Below are 25,047 nucleotides of genomic sequence, written 5' to 3'. Positions count from 1 at the left end.
TAGTCTCTTTGCTAAACCATGCATCGCTATTAATATGGCTCATGCATAGTGTCTGTGTTTAGAGCAAACCCCTAACGCACTCTAACTGCCTCAAATTATGCATCTTGTTGAGGAATTTATGCTGTCTCATTGCAAATGATCAGATTTATGATATTCAGATTTATGATTTTCAAATTGGCTTTGAAGGAGTGACTAGTAAGTAACAACAACAAAAAATACTTTGCAAATGCATAGCAACACACTGGCAAACACCCACATCATGGGCTGGTGAGTTGTGCACGTGCAAACAGCTTGCTCTAGTTTTCTTCTTCCGTCAGAACCGCATGAGTTGATGTTATTAGGCAGAAATCACTTTTGACTGCTTTAACATAAGATGCATCAGCTACATAATGCTCTGAAACGAGGTTAAAATCTCTGCCCTTCAGTCAGAAGATATGAAGATCTCCGGTGTAAATCAAGCGCATCATCCTTCCCAGCATGCATGTGGACTGACAAGATTCTCTCGCTCACTCGTCTTTAAAGAGATGCAGGTGTGCGCTGATGTCTGCAGACACTCCCTCTGTTTCTTCTGATGTGTGCAGTCTTTAGAGGGAGTTACAACAGGTCAAGAGCTCTTTTGCATTTTAATCAACTGCTTGCCAATTAACAGCTCTGTAAAAGTTTGTCTGTGCGGTGTAATTTATTTAGCCCGTGGCTCACTTCTTGACAGGAACATTTGTTTACAGAAAACACACGGAGTCACAAAGTACAGCTGGAGCGTTCGCTCGCAAACAACCTGCGCTTCTGTTGTACAGTCGTGCAGCATTAGTTCACAAACATTCAGAACATCTTAACAACTTCTGCTGCTTGGTTTGTAACTTGTAAGAATTTTGCACTGGTGTTTTGTGCCAAGCCTTTTATAATCGCTCCAAATCCAAGTTTGCAAATTCCCAAATTTATTGTATACTTTTTTAAAGTCCACAATGAATTTGTTCATTCAAATTTATATATTTGTACATTATCAGTTTAAAAGTTTTGAATAATTAAAGATGTTTTATTGTTTTTAAAAGGAGTCTCTTCTGCTCACCAAGGCTGCATTTATTTGAACAAAAATACAGTAAAAATGTGAAATATTTTGAATATTTTCATAATTTTTTCTTGAGCAGCAAATCATCATATTAGAATGTTTTCTGAAGGATCATGTGACACTGAAGACTGGAGTAATGATGCTGAAAATTCAGTTTTGATCACAGGAATAAATGAAATGTGACTATATATTTGCATAGAAAAAAGTTATTTTAAATTGTAATGATATTTTGTGATTTTTACTGTATTTGTAATAAAAAAAAATTCAGCTTTGATCACATAAATAAATTACATTTTACTATATATTTACGTAGAAAACAGCCATTTTAAATTGTAATAATATTTTGTGATTTTTACTGTATTTTTAATCAAATAAATTCAGCTTTAATCACAGGAATAAATTACAATATATTCACATAGAAAACATTTATTTTAAATTGTAATAATATTTTGTGATTTTTACTGTATTTTTAATCATAAATTCAGCTTTGATCACAGAAATAAATTACATTTTACTATAAATTTACATAGAAAACAGCCATTTTAAATTATAATAATATTTTGTGATTTTTACTGTATTTTTAATCAAATAAATTCAGCTTTGATCACAGGAATAAATTATATTTTATTATATATTCACATAGAAAACAATTATTTTAAATTGAAATAATATTTTGTGATTTTTTTACTGTATTTTTAGTCAAATAAATTCAGCTTTGATCACAGGAATAAATTACATTTTACCATATATTCACATAGAAAACAATTTTTTTAAATTGTAATAATATTTTGTGATTTGTACTGTATTTTTAATCAAATAAATTCAGCTTTGATCACAGGAATAAATTACATTTTATTATATATTCACATAGAAAACAGTTATTTTAAATGATAATAATATTTTGTGATTTTTACTGTATTTTTAATCAAATAAATTCAGCTTTGATCACAGGAATAAATTACATTTTACCAAATATTCACATAGAAATTTATTTTAAATTGTAATAATATTTCACTGTTTTTACTGTATTTTTCATCAGATAAATGCAGCCTCTGGTGATCATGAAGAAATTTGTAATTATTCCAAACTTTTGACCCGTAGTGCATTTTTGATCGTCTTCTTTGTTTATAATATCCTTATAATAAAACTCTCTCGTTCTAACTGCTAATAACATGTTAACACTATGAATAGGTGGTGAATTCCTCCTGACAAGCAGTAGCATATTTAGCAGTTTACATGCGTTTTATGCTTGTGATGAAGCAGTATCTTGAAGTGAGAGAGAACATCAACGCTTCAGGCAAAATCCCAGAACTCCCTGCTCTGTGTCCGCTCCACACCCATCACATACTCTGGTTTGATGTCAAAACATTCAAGAGCCAAGAAGCAGAAGTCATGTTCCTCTGGAATACGAGCTAACAGTGGACTAATGATGAAGTAAACACAAGGTTTTCTCATGAATATTCATAACCTGTTGTAAGATGGGTGACAGTGATGATCATAGCATCGTCTCTGACTGTAAACAAGTAGCATGTGGATGCTGTATGAACCCGTGTGGTGTTTTCCACTGTTTTTGACCACACTAGCCGAGACGCAGGGCAGTATACATTATTAAGATGTTGCGTGTAAATCTATATGTTGATATGAAGACACTGTTTTCTGCTGCCAAAGCAAATTGATGAGATTGATACGGTAAAACCGACGCCATCGTTACTGTTCGTATCACTGTGTATCAGATATGATAATGAGAGTTTGGTTATCCACACTAGACCAATCACAGTAGACTGGTCCATCTGATCAATCAGAGCAGAGCAGGCTCTTGGAAAGGCGGGGTTTAGAGAGACTGAATCATTGATCAAACCGTTTCAGACACTGAGAGAAAAGAGCTGATGCTGCAGTGGATATTATGAGAAAATGAAAGTGTTTTTTACCTTGGATGCATGTAGGAGACCTCAGACACAAAAGGAATCATTAAAATAGCATAATAGAGGCACTTTAAGATGCAAAAACAATTCTTCAGATTGTAATTTTTAGATATATAATATGCATCTGTCTCTGTATATTGCATGTGCAAAATTATATGTTTGAAACAAGGTCACATGGTTACACTTGGAAAGCTGTAATTAGTGAATGTGTCTCATTCACTCCGTAATTACAGAATAAGCGCTTTGAAATGCTTGAGATTGTTAAAATGGAATATGAAAGACGCAGCATGTGGCCTTCGTGTGTGTCGTTGTGTGCACACACACACTCGGGCTGTTCACACAAGATGTGTTTTACTGTTCTGAATGGTATTGAGATGCATTTTAAGTTGAACTGTTTTTAAAGGTGCATGATTTTTAGGCCTGTTTAAAGTGCAGAATCCATTATGCATATCAATGTCTTTGCATGCACAACTAATCTGTTTGTTTGTCTGTCTTGTCTTTCAGGTGTGAAGTTCAGGGGCACGACTCAGTCCAGACAGGTGAGATCATGTCTTATTCCATAAACAGTTTGAACGCTTTATCAGAATGCAGAAACACATGTGATTGTATTAAACATCGTCTCTTCTCCACTCATGCCCTCATATTGTCCCAGGGGAAGGGGCAGATTGCTGGGCCGTAGCCTGCCATCACTAATCAAATGAACCCTGACTTCATAACGAACTAATCACCTCGTTAATACTGGATTTATGATTATTCAATTCATTGACTTTATTGCACCTTAATGAATTCAAATGAGAAGTTAAATTGATATTTGCCACAGGCGACGTGTTTTTGAAATCAGGTGACGTAGAGAATTAAGCAAAAATCCTCGTCAATTAGCGGATTAGAGATATTCAGACTGAGTCACAGACAGAGAACAGATGAGCTGTAATGAGACACATTCATCCAGCGGAGAACAGGCAGATCAGAAACAGCTCAATGGCGCCATCTGATGGTTTAAAAACAAAGAGTTACACACTGAAAACTGTGAGACTGAAGATAGATTGATACATCAGCCAATGGTGCGTTTCCCGTAAGCATCGTTAGTCAACTATGGTCGTAAGTCCCATTGAACTCTATTGGTAACGACGGAACTTGCGACCATAGTTCGCTTTGGGAAACGCACCCCAGATCAGCTGAACAATATGGCATCAGTTAATAATGTGCCCTTTTATATATTTAGGATTTTTATTTTGCATTGATTTATTTAGTTATTATCTTTTTATTTATTATGTATACTTTCATTAAAGGCATCAGTTGATAATGTGCACTTTCTGATTGAAAGTAATATGATATACTGTCATATAATACATATAATGATTGTAAATATATGTATGTACATTTTTATATATTTATATTTTCCATAAAGATTGCATGTGCAAACAAAAATCTTTATATGCATTCATTTAGATGTTTTAATTTTGACACTTCACAATTTACATATATATATATATATATATATATATATATATATATATATATATATATATATATATATATATAGATGCACCGGTACTAAATTTCTCCACCAATAACGATACCGATAGTTTGGGGGATATACCTTCTTTTAAATTAATGATAACTTCATTATAATTAATCATTATATTTTTAATTATTATATTTTGAAAGAAATGCAAATAAAAACATTATTCTCTCCATTTCATCAACTTGTTTCAGAGTAACTGGTATCAGTTATAAACAAACACATTATTCAAATTAATATTATCACACATTAACTAAATTCTGAAGATTAAATTAATATTTCTTAACTTTCTGAATGTTATTAATTCATATAATTACTATTAATATTGAACATCAGACTGGTTTCTCAGCATTTTATTTACAAAAAGCACAAACTCAGTGCATTTTCCTGCCCTCTCTTGATTGACAGGATATATCGGCCCTGAATATCGGCTGTTTTTAAACTATCGGCCAATAGCTGATAGTGTGAAAATGTGCTTTTATCAGCCAATACCGATTATTGATTGAAATATTGGTGCATCTCTAATATACAGCAGTCAAAAGTGGATCAAAAAAGTTCATCAGAGTTGTCCTAAGAAGAAGGTTAGGACAACTTTGATGAAAGGTTTTGATCCACTTCAAATGTTGACTACTATCTATATATAGATGCCAATAGTGTGAAAATGTGCTTTTATTGGCCGATACTGATTATTGGCTGATATATAATATGCATCTGTCTCTGTATATTGCATGTGCAAAATTACATGTTTGAAGCAAGGTCACATAGTTACACTTGGAAAGCTGTAATTAGTGAATGTTTCTCATTCACTATATATATATATATATATATATATATATATATATATATATATATATATATATATATATATATATATATATATATATACAGTACAGTCCAAAAGTTTGGAACCACTAAGATTTTTAATGTTTTTAAAAGAAGTTTTGTATGCTCACCAAGGCTACATTTATTTAATTAAAAATACAGTAAAAAACAGTAATATTGTGAAATATTATTACAATTTAAAATAACTGTGTACTATTTAAATATATTTGACAAAGTAATTTATTCCTGTGATCAAAGCTGAATTTTCAGCATCGTTACTCCAGTCTTCAGTGTCACATGATCCTTCAGAAATCATTCTAATATGATGATTTGCTGCTCAAGAAACATTTATTATTATTATCAATGTTAAAAACAGTTGTATACTTTTTTTTTCAGGATTCCTTGATGAATAGAAAGTTCAAAAGAACAGCATTTATCTGAAATACAAAGCTTTTGTAACATTATACACTACCGTTCAAAAGTTTGGAGTCAGTGAGAATTTGTATTTTTATTTTTTTTAGAAGAATTTAAAGAAATTACTATATTTTTTTCTCAGCAAGGATGCATTAAATTGATCAAAAGTGACAGTAAAGACATTTAAAATGTAACAAAAGATTATATTTCAAATAAATGCTGTTCTTTTGAACTTTCTATTCATCAAAGAATAATATTATTCCACATAGCAACACCTTAGCAACCACTCCTGGTACCCTAGCAACCGCATAGCAACACCCTAGCAACCACCCAGAATACCTTAGCAACCACTCCGGGTACCCTAGCAACCACATAGCAACCACCCTGAGTACCCTAGCAACACCTTAGCAACCACCCCGAGTACCCTAGCAACCAAATAGCAACACCCTAGCAACCACCCAAAATACCTTAGCACACCCTAGCAACCATCCAAAATATTATTTCTAAATCTATCTATCTATCTATCTATCTATCTATATCTATCTATCTATCTATCTATCTATCTATCTATCTGTCTATCTATCTATCTATCTATCTATCTATCTATCTATCTATCTATCTATCTATCTATATTTAAACTTAAACTTTCAAACTGAAAACATTCAAACTGAAAACTTTCAAAACTACTTCAAACTTTCTGGTTCGGCTTTTTCAAGCCAACTTAAAGTTTGTCTCGACTAACTTTTTTATCTAGTTTTAAATTGTAATAATATTTCACAATATTACTGATTTTACTGTATTTTTAATTAAATAAATGCAGCCTTGGTGAGCAGATGAAACTTCTTTTAAAGACATTAAAAATCTTACCGATCCCAAACTTTTGAATGGAAGTGTGTATATATTATATATATATATATATATATATATATATATATATATATATATATATATATATTCTTCACATTAAAATGATGAATAATGGGAATTTAGGGTATTTTTCTTCATTTGGTGTGAAATATAACACAATGAATACATGCTTTTCTTATAATGTCAGTATGCTTCATAGGTTTTTCTTGTGTGTGTTTGAAGGAGCAGTGCGCCCAGTTCAGTGAGGTCATGGGCAGCGTCTCCGCTAGACTCAACCAGCGGTCAGAGGAGGGCGACGTCGACCCCATCTCACCCATGCAGCTACCAGATTTCCAGTGGAAACGACAAGCCGCCACACCGGGCTCCCGAGAGCATGACCCGGGCTCCCAACAGGTCACCAAACGCCACCGGAAACTTTTAAAGACCAGCCCGGTGCAGCGACCCCACACGAACTCCTCCATGTTGTCGTCGTCTTCATCATACTCGGCCACGGAGAACTCGCGGCGTCTGGCTGACATTCAGGAGTCCCGTCGACGGATCGTGCGGGAGGTCTGCGGGAAGTATCGGAGTAATATTTCTCGGACAATAACGCCGCATCACGTGTCGCGGATTTACGTGGAGGACAGACACAAACTGCTGTACTGCGAGGTGCCGAAAGCCGGATGCTCCAACTGGAAGAGGGTCCTGATGGTTCTGGCCGGCGTCGCCAACACCACGCAGGAAATCAATCACGTGGCCGTTCATTACGACAATCACCTGAAACGTCTGGACAGCTTCGACCGGCAAGGCATAACCAAGCGTTTGGAGACGTACACCAAAGTGCTGTTCGTCCGCGAGCCCATGGAGCGCCTGGTGTCAGCGTTCAGGGACAAATTCGAGAGCCCCAATTCCTACTACCATCCCGTATTCGGGAAGCCCATCATCTCGAAATACAGAGTGAACGCATCCCAGGCGGCTTTGAAGACGGGAAGCGGCGTGACCTTTCGGGAGTTCATCCACTACCTGCTGGACGTGCACCGTCCCGTAGGAATGGACATCCATTGGGAAGCAACCAACCAACTTTGCAGCCCTTGCCACCTGCACTACGACTTCATCGGGAAGGTTGAGACCTTGGAAGAAGACGCCAACTTCCTTTTACGAAAGATCGGGGCCCCGGAGAACCTGACATATCCCTCGTTCAAGGACGGGAACCCCAAAGCGGCCAGAACTTCCACTCAGATCACACAGCATTATTTTTCCCAGCTGAACGCTTCGGAGCGGCAGCGGGCGTATGACTTCTACTACATGGATTACCTGATGTTTAACTACTCCAAACCCTACAAAGACCTCTACTGAAGCTGTGTACGTCGTCCAATTGATGCTAGGATCTGTTCAGACACTAATTAGACTAATCCACATTTACACAGTCTCATCCTCTACCGTCGATAACACAGAATGGTCTTTATTTACCACCGAAAAGTCTGACCGGAGGTGACTCGACAAGTTACCAGTGACTAGTAACTGACAGCATACATTTTATGTGGTGTGTAAAAACTCAATCCAGTGTTTAATATACAGATGCACTAACGTTTGAAAGTTTGGGGTCAGTAAGATTTTGATACAATGTTACAGAAGAATTCCATTTCAAATAAATTCTGTTCTTTTGAACATTCTTTTCATCAAAGAATCCTGAAAAAAAGTATTGTATATCACTGTTTCCACAAAAAAATAAGAAGCAGCACAACTGTTTTCAACACTGATAATAATCATAAATGTTTCTTGAGCAGCAAATCATATTAGAATGCTTTCTGAATGATCATGTGACACTGAAGACTGGAGTAATGATGCTGAAAATTCAGCTTTGATCACAGAAATAAATTACACTTTACAATATATTCACATAAAAAAGACTTATTTCAAACTGCAAAAATATATCACAATTTTTACTGTATTTTAACATTAAAAATCTTACTGAGCCCAAACCTTTAAACTGTAGTGTATGAGGTGGGATTTTAGACCAATGAGATGTCACTGTGGGCGGGGCTATCCAGCATGACATCACAAGTAGAAACCAAGTAATTGACCAAATATCTCCGTTTAGGTGTTTAAACTTGTTGCTTTGTCACCTGTTACGCTACATTGTTCAGAAGACTGTATTTATATCATAAATGTAGAAATGAGCAACATGTGAGATAAAAATACTATGGTATTACTATGTTAGAAAGGTATTATTTCCAACGAAAAAAAGTACTGCACAATGGTGCAGTGAAGGTATCACATGGTAACACTATGGTATTTTTAAAAAATATACCATGGTAGTAAACTTCATCTACTATAATATTTCAGGGTACTTTCAAGAATACTGCAATGGCACAGTACATATACCATGGTACATTTTTGTAAGTGGTATGTAGGAGTGCTATTCATGTACCATGGTATTTACATAGTACTACAAGAATACCATAGTATTACATGAGCATGGTACTTTTTGTAAATACCACATAGTATATGGTAATACCGCATTTTTTGAACACTACCATGAAGTTATATTTTGAAGTATAGCCTACTATATAAATACTATAGTACATGAATATAGTAATCATACAGTACCATCTGACATGATCATATACCATGGTATTTTTAGCAAGTTTACTCCTACTATATACTGTATATGTTAAGAAGTTCACTCACTTCTCTTTAGCAAACACACTCAATCCTCCACCACTAACTACACTGATATTTTCAGATAAATCTATAATCTATCTATAATTGTAAAAAGGGCATTCAGAGGATTATATTTTTCTATGTATTTGTAAAACGGCTTTAGATGTGATCGATGCTTTTGTGCAAATTCATCTCTGAAGTCACTGACTGTCTGTTGGGTGTGTGAGTACGAAACGATCGCTCGATGTGTGTGCACTAGATCCTAAAAATGATGTTTATTAGACTAACACAAGGATGCATGTGTGTGTGCGTGCGCGTGTGTTTCTAACACTACGCTGATGTCTTGTATGTGACCTAAGTGAGTTTATTTGCATACACAGCATATTAAATGACTACTGAACTGAACAGATTTTATTTATCCAATGCAAAACTCACAGTTTAAGAGCTATATATGATGAGCATAATATATTTTTATTTTATTTTATTTTATTAGAGATCACAGAGAGTAGATTTATGTCATGAAGACGTGAGATGGTGTGTTTCACAGTAAAGACTGAATCAGCTTTATAACCGTGAGTGTTTCTTCTGTCACCTGCGTCCCTCACACTTCTTTAGGAATATGTTTATAAATATATATATAGATCTATATGATATCACACATACAGTAACTGGTGAATGTATAACTGTTGTTGGTGCAAAACTGTACAAATCCATATGATCTATAAGCCCTTTGCCTTATTTGACACTGCCAGTGTTTCAGGAAGAGCTGCAGTCGCAGACTGACAGTGAATAAATATTTTGTCTTTGGCCTTTTTTGTCTTTTTCATGTGTCTTGGCATAAAAGTCTTTTTGTGAACAGTGAACATCAGGAGACGTACTGTACAAGAAACCAGCACATCAAGATCTGCCGTAAGTGTTGCAAACCACGTCCAAACAAATCCACATTATCTCGTAAATAGACACATTTATATTGATATATGTTTATATTGAATAATGTGTATTATCAAAAAGGTGATAGAGGGCGTCTTAATAACAGATTGAATTTAGGCTTTTATTCACATATAAACATTCATCAACTCACACATCAGTTGTGGGAAATGGAAGCTCAAGCATGTTCGATTGACGTGTGAGAACCAATGAGGTTCATTCTGGTGTTACGCAGCACGTTTGAGCTTCAGCAAGAACCAGTGAGGTTCATTCTGGTGTTACGCAGCACGTTTGAGCTTCCTCAAGATCCAGTGAGGTTCATTCTCGTGTTACGCAGCACGTTTGAGCATCAGCAAGAACCAATGAGGTTCATTCTGGTGTTACGCAGCACATTTGAGCTTCCTCAAGATCCAGTGAGGTTCATTCTCGTGTTACGCAGCACGTTTGAGCATCAGCAAGAACCAATGAGGTTCATTCTGGTGTTACGCAGCACGTTTGAGCTTCCTCAAGATCCAGTGAGGTTCATTCTCGTGTTACGCAGCACGTTTGAGCATCAGCAAGAACCAATGAGGTTCATTCTGGTGTTACGCAGCATGTTTGAGCTTCAGCAAGAACCAGTGAGGTTCATTCTGGTGTTACGCAGCACGTTTGAGCTTCCTCAAGATCCAGTGAGGTTCATTCTCGTGTTACGCAGCACGTTTGAGCATCAGCAAGAACCAATGAGGTTCATTCTGGTGTTACGCAGCATGTTTGAGCTTCAGCAAGAACCAGTGAGGTTCATTCTGGTGTTACGCAGCACGTTTGAGCTTCCTCAAGATCCAGTGAGGTTCATTCTGGTGTTACGCAGCACGTTTGAGCTTCAGCAAGAACCAATGAGGTTCATTCTGGTGTTACGCAGCACGTTTGAGCTTCAGCAAGAACCAATGAGGTTCATTCTGGTGTTACGCAGCACGTTTGAGCTTCCTCAAGATCCAGTGAGGTTCATTATTGTATTACGCAGCACGTTTGAGCTTCCTCAAGAACCAATGAGGTTCATTCTCGTGTTACGCAGCACGTTTGAGCTTCAGCAAGGACCAATGAGGTTCATTCTGGTGTTACGCAGCACGTTTGAGCTTCAGCAAGAACCAGTGAGGTTCATTCTCGTGTTACGCAGCACGTTTGAGCTTCCTCAAGATCCAGTGAGGTTCATTCTCGTGTTACGCAGCACGTTTGAGCTTCAGCAAGAACCAATGAGGTTCATTCTGGTGTTACGCAGCACGTTTGAGCTTCAGCAAGAACCAGTGAGGTTCATTCTGGTGTTACGCAGCACGTTTGAGCTTCCTCAAGATCCAGTGAGGTTCATTATTGTATTACGCAGCACGTTTGAGCTTCCTCAAGAACCAATGAGGTTCATTCTCATGTTACGCAGTACGTTTGAGCTTCAGCAAGAACCAATGAGGTTCATTCTGGTGTTACGCAGCACGTTTGAGCTTCCGCAAGAACCAATGAGGTTCATTCTGGTGTTACGCAGCACGTTTGAGCTTCCTCAAGATCCAGTGAGGTTCATTCTCGTGTTACGCAGCACGTTTGAGCTTCAGCAAGAACCAATGAGGTTCATTCTGGTGTTACGCAGCATGTTTGAGCTTCAGCAAGAACCAGTGAGGTTCATTCTGGTGTTACGCAGCACGTTTGAGCTTCAGCAAGAACCAGTGAGGTTCATTCTGGTGTTACGCAGCACGTTTGAGCTTCCTCAAGATCCAGTGAGGTTCATTCTCGTGTTACGCAGCACGTTTGAGCATCAGCAAGAACCAATGAGGTTCATTCTGGTGTTACGCAGCACGTTTGAGCTTCCTCAAGATCCAGTGAGGTTCATTCTCGTGTTACGCAGCACGTTTGAGCATCAGCAAGAACCAATGAGGTTCATTCTGGTGTTACGCAGCACGTTTGAGCTTCAGCAAGAACCAGTGAGGTTCATTCTGGTGTTACGCAGCACGTTTGAGCTTCCTCAAGATCCAGTGAGGTTCATTCTCGTGTTACGCAGCACGTTTGAGCATCAGCAAGAACCAATGAGGTTCATTCTGGTGTTACGCAGCATGTTTGAGCTTCAGCAAGAACCAGTGAGGTTCATTCTGGTGTTACGCAGCACGTTTGAGCTTCCTCAAGATCCAGTGAGGTTCATTCTGGTGTTACGCAGCACGTTTGAACTTCAGCAAGAACCAATGAGGTTCATTCTGGTGTTACGCAGCACGTTTGAGCTTCAGCAAGAACCAATGAGGTTCATTCTGGTGTTACGCAGCACGTTTGAGCTTCCTCAAGATCCAGTGAGGTTCATTATTGTATTATGCAGCACGTTTGAGCTTCCTCAAGAACCAATGAGGTTCATTCTCGTGTTACGCAGCACGTTTGAGCTTCAGCAAGGACCAATGAGGTTCATTCTGGTGTTACGCAGCACGTTTGAGCTTCAGCAAGAACCAGTGAGGTTCATTCTCGTGTTACGCAGCACGTTTGAGCTTCCTCAAGATCCAGTGAGGTTCATTCTCGTGTTACGCAGCACGTTTGAGCTTCAGCAAGAACCAATGAGGTTCATTCTGGTGTTACGCAGCACGTTTGAGCTTCAGCAAGAACCAGTGAGGTTCATTCTGGTGTTACGCAGCACGTTTGAGCTTCCGCAAGAACCAATGAGGTTCATTCTCATGTTACGCAGTACGTTTGAGCTTCAGCAAGAACCAATGAGGTTCATTCTGGTGTTACGCAGCACGTTTGAGCTTCCGCAAGAACCAATGAGGTTCATTCTGGTGTTACGCAGCACGTTTGAGCTTCCTCAAGATCCAGTGAGGTTCATTCTCGTGTTACGCAGCACGTTTGAGCTTCAGCAAGAACCAATGAGGTTCATTCTGGTGTTACGCAGCATGTTTGAGCTTCAGCAAGAACCAGTGAGGTTCATTCTGGTGTTACGCAGCACGTTTGAGCTTCCTCAAGATCCAGTGAGGTTCATTCTCGTGTTACGCAGCACGTTTGAGCTTCAGCAAGAACCAATGAGGTTCATTCTGGTGTTACGCAGCACGTTTGAGCTTCAGCAAGAACCAGTGAGGTTCATTCTGGTGTTACGCAGCACGTTTGAGCTTCTTCAAGATCCAGTTAGGTTCATTCTTGTATTACGCAGCACGTTTGAGCTTCCTCAAGAACCAATGAGGTTCATTCTCGTGTTACGCAGCACGTTTGAGCTTCAGCAAGGACCAGTGAGGTTCATTCTGGTGTCACGCAGCACGTTTGAGCTTCCGCAAGAACCAATGAGGTTCATTCTGGTGTTACGCAGCACGTTTGAGCTTCCGCAAGCACAAATGAGGTTCATTCTCGTGTTACGCAGCACGTTTGAGCTTCCGCAAGAGCCAATGAGGTTCATTCTGGTGTTACGCAGCATGTTTGAGCTTCAGCAAGAACCAATGAGGTTCATTCTGGTGTTACACAGCACGTTTGGGCTTCATCAAGATCCAATGAGGTTCATTCTCATGTTACGCAGCACGTTTGAGCTTCCTCAAGAAGCATCGAGGTTCATTCTGGTGTTACACAGCACGTTTGGGCTTCATCAAGATCCAATGAGGTTCATTCTCATGTTACGCAGCACGTTTGAGCTTCCTCAAGAACCAATGAGGTTCATTCTGGTGTTACGCAGCACGTTTGAGCTTCCTCAAGAGCCAATGAGGTTCATTCTGGTGTTACGCAGCACGTTTGAGCTTCCTCAAGAACCAATGAGGTTCATTCTCGTGTTACGCAGCACGTTTGAGCTTCCGCAAGAGCCAATGAGGTTCATTCTGGTGTTACGCAGCACGTTTGAGCTTCCTCAAGAGCCAATGAGGTTCATTCTGGTGTTACGCAGCACGTTTGAGCTTCAGCAAGAACCAATGAGGTTCATTCTGGTGTTACGCAGCACGTTTGAGCTTCAGCAAGAACCAATGAGGTTCATTCTGGTGTTACGCAGCACGTTTGAGCTTCCTCAAGATCCAGTGAGGTTCATTATTGTATTACGCAGCACGTTTGAGCTTCCTCAAGAACCAATGAGGTTCATTCTCGTGTTACGCAGCACGTTTGAGCTTCAACAAGGACCAATGAGGTTCATTCTGGTGTTACGCAGCACGTTTGAGCTTCAGCAAGAACCAGTGAGGTTCATTCTCGTGTTACGCAGCACGTTTGAGCTTCCTCAAGATCCAGTGAGGTTCATTCTCGTGTTACGCAGCACGTTTGAGCTTCAGCAAGAACCAATGAGGTTCATTCTGGTGTTACGCAGCACGTTTGAGCTTCAGCAAGAACCAGTGAGGTTCATTCTGGTGTTACGCAGCACGTTTGAGCTTCCGCAAGAACCAATGAGGTTCTTTCTCATGTTACGCAGTACGTTTGAGCTTCAGCAAGAACCAATGAGGTTCATTCTGGTGTTACGCAGCACGTTTGAGCTTCCGCAAGAACCAATGAGGTTCATTCTGGTGTTATGCAGCACGTTTGAGCTTCCTCAAGATCCAGTGAGGTTCATTCTCGTGTTACGCAGCACGTTTGAGCTTCAGCAAGAACCAATGAGGTTCATTCTGGTGTTACGCAGCATGTTTGAGCTTCAGCAAGAACCAGTGAGGTTCATTCTGGTGTTACGCAGCACGTTTGAGCTTCCTCAAGATCCAGTGAGGTTCATTCTCGTGTTACGCAGCACGTTTGAGCTTCAGCAAGAACCAATGAGGTTCATTCTGGTGTTACGCAGCACGTTTGAGCTTCAGCAAGAACCAGTGAGGTTCATTCTGGTGTTACGCAGCACGTTTGAGCTTCTTCAAGATCCAGTTAGGTTCATTCTTGTATTACGCAGCACGTTTGAGCTTCCTCAAGAACCAATGAGGTTCATTCTCGTGTTACGCAGCACGTTTGAGCTTCAGCAAGGACCAGTGAGGTTCATTCTGGTGTCACGCAGCACGTTTGAGCTTCCGCAAGAACCAATGAGGTTCATTCTGGTGTTACGCAGCACGTTTGAGCTTCCGCAAGAACAAATGAGGTTCATTCTCGTGTTACGCAGCACGTTTGAGCTTCCGCAAGAGCCAATGAGGTTCATTCTGGTGTTACGCAGCATGTTTGAGCTTCAGCAAGAACCAATGAGGTTCATTCTGGTGTTACACAGCACGTTTGGGCTTCATCAAGATCCAATGAGGTTCATTCTCATGTTACGCAGCACGTTTGAGCTTCCTCAAGAAGCATCGAGGTTCATTCTGGTGTTACACAGCACGTTTGGGCTTCATCAAGATCCAATGAGGTTCATTCTCATGTTACGCAGCACGTTTGAGCTTCCTCAAGAACCAATGAGGTTCATTCTGGTGTTACGCAGCACGTTTGAGCTTCCTCAAGAGCCAATGAGGTTCATTCTGGTGTTACGCAGCACGTTTGAGCTTCCTCAAGAACCAATGAGGTTCATTCTCGTGTTACGCAGCACGTTTGAGCTTCCGCAAGAGCCAATGAGGTTCATTCTGGTGTTACGCAGCATGTTTGAGCTTCAGCAAGAACCAATGAGGTTCATTCTGGTGTTACACAGCACGTTTGGGCTTCATCAAGATCCAATGAGGTTCATTCTCATGTTACGCAGCACGTTTGAGCTTCCTCAAGAACCATCGAGGTTCATTCTGGTGTTACACAGCACGTTTGGGCTTCATCAAGATCCAATGAGGTTCATTCTCATGTTACGCAGCACGTTTGAGCTTCCTCAAGAACCAATGAGGTTCATTCTGGTGTTACGCAGCACGTTTGAGCTTCCTCAAGAGCCAATGAGGTTCATTCTGGTGTTACGCAGCACGTTTGAGCTTCCTCAAGAACTGATGAGGTTCATTCTCGTGTTACGCAGCACGTTTGAGCTTCCTCAAGAACTGATGAGGTTCATTCTGGTGTTACGCAGCACGTTTGAGCTTCAACAAGAACCAATGAGGTTCATTCTCGTGTTACGCAGCACGTTTGAGCTTCCTCAAGAACCAATGAGGTTCATTCTGGTGCTATGCAGCACGTTTGAGCTTCCTCAAGAACCAATGAGGTTCATTCTCATGTTACGCAGCACGTTTGAGCTTCCTCAAGAACCAATGAGGTTCATTCTGGTGTTACGCAGCACGTTTGAGCTTCCTCAAGAACCAGTGAGGTTCATTCTCGTGTTACGCAGCATGTTTGAGCTTCTGCAAGAGTTTTTTTTTTTTCTCGTGCATCAAGCAGGTTCAGTTGAGTTTCTGTTAATGTTCGCTGATCAATGTTTATATGTGAATAAAAGCCTAAATTCAATCTGTTCATCATATAAAGCAATCAAGTCTCTTCAGAAAGTTTGGACTAAACTGCTTGATTCAAATGGACTAGTTTTATGACCATCGCTCAGATTTCATTAAAAAGATCTTCATTTGTGCTCTGAAGATGAGCGAAAGTCCTACCTGTTCAAGAACGATATGAGGGTGAGTAAATGATGACAGAATTTTCATTTTTTGGGCGAACTAACCCTTTAACCTCACTATGCATCAATTTTACTTACTTTTACAATCAGGATAAACTGAAGTCCCATCCATTAAGTGTTTCTCTCTCTCTCTCTTATTGTCACTGAGAATTCTGTGTCACTTTTACATGAATGTCGTTTCATGCTGTTTAAAGGTCAATCATCTCTCTGTAAATCCCTGTGGAAACACTAAATCATGTTGGATGAGGTTTTACAGACACACACACTGACTGATTTTACAGCAGCTGCTTCAAATGATCTTGTGTCTCGTAATGTGAATCTGTAAGTAAATCACATCAGATCCTGAGGACACAGACATGCGTCTCGCATATGAACGAGTCTTCACAGTAAACACACCGTCAGCTGAGAATATATTTAATTAGATTATTTACTCTCCGTTTTCAAACAATTTATTAGATATTTTATGATACCAGGGTGACATTCCCGTCTGACTGAATTTCAGAGCTTTGACGAAGGACCTGCTGAAAAACGGTCTAATAATATAAAGCCTGTTTCTGAATGAAGAAGGTAGACTAATTGCAACTTCTTCTCACATTTCTGACTTTTTTTTCATATTTTCTTCAGAGTTGTGACATATCAACTCGGAATTGTGAGATAAATGTTTTTTTAAAATCTGAATAAATGCTTTAGCTCCATAAAAAAAACATTAACATAGAGTACACTATTTAAACAGGCTAATAGAGACTGTTTAGATGGAGAAAATATATGAAAAGATACAAACCCGATTCCAAAAAAGTTGGGACACTGTATAAATTGTGAATAAAAAAAGAATGCATTGTTTCAAGTTTCAGTATTTTATTCAGAATACAACATAGATGACATATCAAATGTTTAAACTGAGAACATGTATCATTTTAAGGGAAAAATAAGTTGATTTTAAATTTCATGGCATTAACACATCTCAAAAAAGTTGAGACAAGGCCATGTTTACCACTGTGTGGCATCCCCTATTCTTTTATAACAGTCTGCAAACGTCTGGGGACTGAGGAGACAAGTTGCTCAAGTTTAGGAATAGGAATGTTGTCCCATTCTTGTCTAATACAGGCTTCTAGTTGCTCAACTGTCTTAGGTCTTCTTTGTCGCATCTTCCTCTTTATGATGCGCCAAATGTTTTCTATGGGTGAAAGATCTGGACTGCAGGCTGGTCATTTCAGTACCCGGATCCTTCTTCTACACAGCCATGATGTTGTAATTGATGCAGTATGTGGTCTGGCATTGTCATGTTGGAAAATGCAAGGTCTTCCCTGAAAGAGACGACGTCTGGATGGGAGCATATGTTGTTCTAGAACTTGGATATACCTTTCAGCATTGATGGTGCCTTTCCAGATGTGTAAGCTGCCCATGCCACACGCACTCATGCAACCCCATACCATCAGAGATGCAGGCTTCTGAACTGAGCGCTGATAACAACTTGGGTTGTCCTTGTCCTCTTTAGTCCGGATGACATGGCGTCCCAGTTTTCCAAAAAGAACTTCAAATTTTGATTCGTCTGACCACAGAACAGTTTTCCACTTTGCCACAGTCCATTTTAAATGAGCCTTGGCCCAGAGAAAACGCCTGCGCTTCTGGATCATGTTTAGATATGGCTTCTTTTTTGACCTATAGAGTTTTAGCCAGCAACGGCGAATGGCACGGTGGATTGTGTTCACCGACAATGTTTTCTGGAAGTATTCCTGAGCCCATGTTGTGATTTCCATTACAGTAGCATTCCTGTATGTGATGCAGTGCCGTCTAAGGGCCCGAAGATCACGGGCATCCAGTATGGTTTTCCGGCCTTGACCCTTACGCACAGAGATTGTTCCAGATTCTCTGAATCTTTGGATGATATTATGCACTGTAGATGATGATAACTTCAAACTCTTTGCAATTTTTCTCTGAGAAACTCCTTTCTGATATTGCTCCACTATTTTTGGCCGCAGCATTGGGGGAATTGGCGATCCTCTGCCCATCTTGACTTCTGAGAGACACTGCCACTCTGAGAGGCTCTTTTTATACCCAATCATGTTGCCAATTGACCTAATAAGTTGCAAATTGGTCCTCCAGCTGTTCCTTATATGTACATTTAACTTTTCCGGCCTCTTATTGCTACCTGTCCCAACTTTTTTGGAATGTGTAGCTCTCATGAAATCCAAAATGAGCCAATATTTGGCATGACATTTCAAAATGTCTCACTTTCAACATTTGATATGTTATCTATATTCTATTGTGAATAAAATATAAGTTTATGAGATTTATAAATTATTGCATTCCTTTTTTATTCACAATTTGTACAGTGTCCCAACTTTTTTGGAATTGGGTTTGTATGTTGAACTACGAAAAGTATGATTTAGATACTGCTGAAATTAAACATTTGTATAGATAAATTATTACTTTAATGCGTCCATGAATATCTTGCACCATAGACTTCCATTATTAAGTGCATTAGCTTACTGTAAACACGATTTTTGTTTATTTTACAAACTGTATAATAATCATAAATGTTTCTTGAGCAGCAAATCAGCAGAATGATTTCTGAAGGATCATGTGACACTATAAGACTGGAGTAATGATGCTGAAAATTCAGCTTTGAATTGCAGAAATAAATTATATTTTAAAATATATTCACTTAGAATTGAAATAATATTTCACCATTTTTATTTATTTATTTTTCAAATAAATCCAGCCTTGGTGAACAGAATAGACTTCTTTCAAAAACATTTTAAAATCTTACCAACCCCAAACTTTTGAATGGTAGTGTGCATCTTTGCACAAAAAAATAAAAATATAAATGTATATTAAAATACAAAGTATTTTTCATATATGAATGTCAGTGCTTTAATGGTGCTGTGAGATGCTGTAACTTCTCAATTATCTTCATGTTGAAAAAGTTTTTCTCAGAGAGTGCACACGTGACTGAAGTGTGAAAGTGTAATGATCAACAGAAGCCACATGGTGGCAGCACTGCCGTGTTAATCTGAGGTCTGGCGCTATTGAGCAGCATTCATTACATTACAGTGAAAACCACAGGGTTTGATCTAAAAGTGTTTGACTCAAAACCTGAACAAAAAAAGACATTTAACAAAGAGGCACTTAATGATTAAATTAAGTTCAATATTAATCTGATGTCACAAGATCCATCAATGTCCTCCTACTTAAAAACTTAAGTTCAGTTTCTACCTTAAAGTCACCATGAAATCAAAACTTCGTATTTTTTTATGGAATACTGCAGTGGTCACATGGTACAAGTAGGACGTGAACACTTTTTACAAGTTGAAATTTCGTTTTTACGACATGGTGTGAATGCACTTTTATTCCAGAGGCCGATTCACTCGGATATACGTCACAATAGGGAAGAAAAGACTATTACAGCTTCCGTTTCATGCTGACTTTTAATTTTGAAGTAAATTAAATAATATAATTAATTTACATATTGCAAGAAAATGGATGCATTATATTTTGCATACTTAAAGGTACATAATTCACTGATGATGATGATGATGAGAAAGAACCCTTCTGTCATCTATATTACTTTGTTAGTGAGCGCTGGGCTCATATTGGGGCGTCTGCATCTCTCTCTCTCTCTCTCTCTCTCTCTGGGAGGTTTGGGGTTTCCTCTGCTCTCCATCAGTCACTATGACAGGCTGCTGTGGGGGGCCTGAACCTTCCCATCATCCCGCAGGTCAGGATGAATGGGTCTCCCTCACAGGACTACATTAATACAAGGAACTCCTGAGCAGCCAATCAGACAGCAGTTCTCAAAGACACGCCCCCCAGAAAGAGAGGAATTTTGTCTAACCAGTTGTGATCTGATATTTGATTGACAGATCATGCTGATGTTAGATTAATTGTACAGTTAGTATGCCTTTTGTTCTGACTTTTAGTACTGTCTGTGTAGTTCATGTGCTGAATTATTGGCCTTATGGAAACCCATTTCCACCACATAAGAACAAATGCTTTGGTAAATCATAATTATGACATAAAACTTCAAAACCATGTTGTATAAAAAGTCAAGATTATGAGATAAAGTTAAATGTCAAAAAGTTGAAATTCTGATATAAATTGCCTCGTGTCATAAATTCGACTTTTAATGTCATTAATATGACTTAGTATTTCATAATGACTTTTAATCTCATAATTATGACTTTTTGCCAATTTCACTATTAATCTCATAAATAAGACTTCTGTCATAATTATCACTTTTAATCTCATAAATATAACAGTATTGCATAATGTTGACTTTCTGTCATAATTGTATTTTGTCTCATAATTTTGACTTATGTCATAATTATCACTTTTTATCTCATAAATATAACTTTTTTATAATAGTTTCAATGTACTACATCAAGTTTTGATTTGTCATAACTTCGACTTTTCATCTCATAAATATGGTGTAATAATTATCACTTTTAAATCTCATAAATATAAGTTAATATCTCATAATTATGACTTTTTGCCAATTTTGCTTTTAATTTCATAAATGGGAATTATTCTGTCATAATTATCACTTAGTATGTCACATTGTTGACTTTCTGTCATAATTGTTGATTTTTGACTCATAATTTCGATTTATGTCATAATTATCATTTTTTTATCTCATAAATATAACTTTTTGTAATAATTTTAATGTACTATGTCAAGTTTTGATTTGTCATAACTTTGGCTTTTCATCTCATAAATATGACTCATGTCATTTTAAATCTCATAAATATAATTTAGTATGTCATAATTATGACTTTTTATGTTTGTCATGTCAAGGCATGATGTTTTTTTTTCTTATGTGGTGGAAATGTGCTACCATAAGTACTGTAAGATTGTAGAAAAATCCACAGAAACAAGGAATTTATATATATATATATATATATATATATATATATATATATATATAAAATTCAAATAATCTGTTTTCCCTCCATATAATACAGGAGTTGTTGTGCTTCAAATCCTCAGCAGATGCCTGATTTCAGCACAGCACACTCACCGACAATGCGTTATATGACCACTAGGGGGCGCCGCGTGTGTGTGTGTGTGTGTGTGTGTGTGTGTGTGTGTGTGTGAGAGAGAGAGAGAGAGAGAGAGAGCTTTTATGTGTGTGATTGTTCATGCATTTCTATGCACTGTAATCATTGGTCCTTCAACTGAAATATATGTACACGTCAACATTTTGGCAAGCCACAAATTTTGGATTGTAGGCTATATTTAAAAATAAGAGAAAATAAACATATATAAAAAATAAATAAACTCTCACAAAATTGCATGATGCATTTTAAAAGCCACTTCCTGGTATAAAAGTCTTGTAATGATTAAATAAAATGAATTTCCTCCACGGCCTGTAGTAGTGTTTGTTTGTGCATAATTAAAAAGTCTCAGTAATAATGGGCCGCATCTGTCTCACCAGTAATAAGAGCTGGAAATACCTGCTCAATAAACTCAAGCACGCAGATGTAGGCTACAAACACGTGCATATTTTCTCTGATAGTGACATAAAAATGTAGACGACATCCATGAAACCCATTTCAGCGTGACACACAGCAGAACACGAAGGGCACTGAATGGGCTCAGATAACCGTAAAATAATAACAAGAGACGTTGTAATGCAGGGCTGAAAATAGACCAGCGTGGAGGCAGTGGGTTTGAGCTCTGCGCTTCCGGCGTGACTATTAACGACACCTGCTTTAGTGCCGGAAGGCGTGATTGTTATTCTTATAGGGTCATGCATTAATGCATATGCACTCATTTACATACCCCCCCTCACCATGTGCATTCCCATATTTGAGTGATTATTCCTTTTGCTGGCTATAATTCAAAAGCAGCATTATTCAAAATATCAAAAAACAGTTGATTATGGCATGCTGAAAATATGGCATCCATCACTGTGACATTTAAAGAAAGGCAAAAGCAAAGATTGGATATGTTTCCTCATCAATATGGAGATGCAGCGTTAATTTTTGAAAAGCCATTGTTGGCTTTTATTGCTTTTATAGGCGCGCTGCAGTCGCCCAGAGCGATGGATTCATCAAAGACAGATGCACAACGATGAGCACGAGAAGAGTTTCTGATGTTCTCATGACAGAAACATTCACTGAGGAACAACTCAAATGTATAATACGCAACGGCATAAATGTGAAATTCAGAATTTACCCTATAGGCTTCCTAACAATTCATAAGTGTGCATTTGAATTGAATTGGTGCACAACACACTAAGTTGAACTGAAACTTGACATTAAGGAGAAATAAACTCATGAGATTTAATGAAATTTAACACAGTCACACAACAGAGGATTTATGCAGCAAATTGCATCAATAATTTTGCGTTTATTCCCTGATTTCTGAAAAAGTACACTAAAAAATATTGTTGGTTTAACTTAAAAAAGTAAGTTACCTGGTTGCCTTAATTTTCAGTTTATTGAAATTAAAAATTTGAGTTAATACAATAAAGGCGATTTCAACAGAAACTGAAAATATTAAGTTATCTGAACCACATTACTTATTAAAGTTGATTTAACAAAAGAAAAAAATTGTGATAAATGATGAAAATCTGTTTTCAGATAACTTCACTTAAATATGGACAAACCCAGTGATTGGGTTGTTTTGACCTACCGCTTGGGTTAAATGTTTGAGTTTTGAGTTAATTTAAAACAGTTTTAACCCAGCAGATGGGTTAAATGTTTGACCCAACCTGCTGAGTAGTTTTATTTAACTCAACTATTGTTTAAAAATTACTATATTGCTTGCTTACCAAAATAGGCTGGAAATTAACATTTATTAATATGTTTAATAAATAAATATTAATTAAATAATAAACATTTATTAAATTGCTTAATAATAAATGTTTACCTTTTGATTATTATTGTTGCCTCCAGTAATTATGTGTTTGATTTTTAATTTCCAACATATTTTGGGTTTATTTTAAGCCAGACATATAGTCATTTTTAAACAATAGTTGAGTTAAACAAAACTACCCAGCAGGTTTTGCAAACATTTGACCCAACCGCTGGATCAAAACAACCCAATCGCTGGGTTTGTCCATATTTAACCCAACATTTTTTAGTGTTTATAGATAATTAATATGGTTCAGATAACATAATATTTTGAGTTTCTATTTATTAAATCAATCGCCTTCATTGTATTAACTCAAATTTTTAATTTCAATGAACTCAAAATTTTAAGGTAACCAGGTAACTAAAGTTTGACCAACAATATTTTTTACAGTGCATAACACAAGGAGCATGCTCATGAAAGTGTGTCACTGCTAATGGAGATTCATGTCATTACTGCTGTAGCACATTCTACAGAAACGTCATTTCTTCTCATCTTCACAATCTGAATTCTAGAAATTGTCTCCTGCTGAGCATCTTTAGGTGGCTTTAAAACATCTTCTGATCAAACCTCAGCCAGCATGACATTAACATGACAAACTTTTAATGAGATTCAGACAGCGACTGAGTCCTGCTTCAGTATGAACTGGTTCCACTTCAGATGTTGTTCAGCGGCAGAAAGAATCACAGCAGGTGAGGAAAGTCCACAGCTTCTCATCATATTCAAATTAAAGCTCAGCTTACTACCAAAAGCATCAAACTTTCATTATTTCCAGTACAAATGCTTAATTTGTATTTTGCACATTTTTATTTGTTATATGAAGTTCACATTAGAACTGTATCTCCCATACATTCATTTATTTTAGCTCATTTTTAAAGGGGTGGTTAACAAATTAATAAATTAATAAATGATCACCTTTTGATTATTATTGTTGCCTCTAGTAATTATGTGTCTGATTTTTAATTTCCAACCTATTTTGGGTTCATTTTAAGTCAGACATATAGTGGTTTTTAAGCAATAGTTGAGTTAAATTAAACTACCCAGCATGTTGATCAAACATTTAACCCAACCGCTGGGTTTGTCCATATTTAACCCAACTGCTGGGTTAAAACAACCCAATCGCTGGGTTTGTCCATATTTAACCCAACTGCTGGATTAAAACAACCCAATCGCTAGGTATGTCCATATTTAACCCAATCGCTAGGTTTGTCCATATTTAACCCAACTGCTGGCTTAAAACAACCAAATCGCTGGGTTTGTCCATATTTAACCCGACCGCTGGGCTAAAACAACCCAGTCACTGGGTTTGTCCATATTTAACCCAGTTGCTGGGTTTGTCCATATTTAACCCAACTGCTGGCTTAAAACAACCAAATCGCTGGGTTTGTCCATATTTAACCCAACCGCTGGGCTAAAACAACCCAGTCACTGGGTTTGTCCGTATTTAACCCAGTTGCTGGGTTTGTCCATATTTAACCCACCTGTTGGGTTAAAACAACCCAATCGCTAGGTTTGTCCATATTTAACCCAACCGCTGGGCTAAAACAACCCAATCGCTGGGTTTGTCCATATTTAACCC

At 37.9% G+C, this 25,047-nt stretch overlaps 1 protein-coding gene across 7 annotated transcripts in view; it reads left to right on the top strand.

Annotated features, from left to right (window-relative positions):
• chst8 (carbohydrate (N-acetylgalactosamine 4-0) sulfotransferase 8) overlaps positions 1-8,308 on the top strand; it is a 236,610-nt gene extending 228,302 nt beyond the window's left edge. For 2 of the 7 annotated variants that reach the window (XM_048169416.1, XM_048169415.1), the window contains 2 exons: positions 3,490-3,527; positions 6,836-8,308. In XM_048169416.1, the coding sequence (XP_048025373.1) occupies positions 3,490-3,527; positions 6,836-7,948 (1,151 nt within the window). In that variant the 3' untranslated portion in view covers positions 7,949-8,308. The remainder of the gene's footprint in view (positions 1-3,489; positions 3,528-6,835) is intronic. The other 5 variants (XM_048169417.1, XM_048169421.1, XM_048169419.1 and 2 more) reach the window with 3 other exon arrangements.
• The last annotated feature ends 16,739 nt before the right edge of the window (positions 8,309-25,047 follow it).

The sequence above is a fragment of the Megalobrama amblycephala genome, linkage group LG19 (genome assembly GCF_018812025.1).
Source record: "Megalobrama amblycephala isolate DHTTF-2021 linkage group LG19, ASM1881202v1, whole genome shotgun sequence".
Classification (NCBI taxonomy): domain Eukaryota; kingdom Metazoa; phylum Chordata; class Actinopteri; order Cypriniformes; family Xenocyprididae; genus Megalobrama; species Megalobrama amblycephala.
Note: the sequence above shows the minus strand (reverse complement) of the source record. Positions and strands in the feature narration are given on the sequence as shown.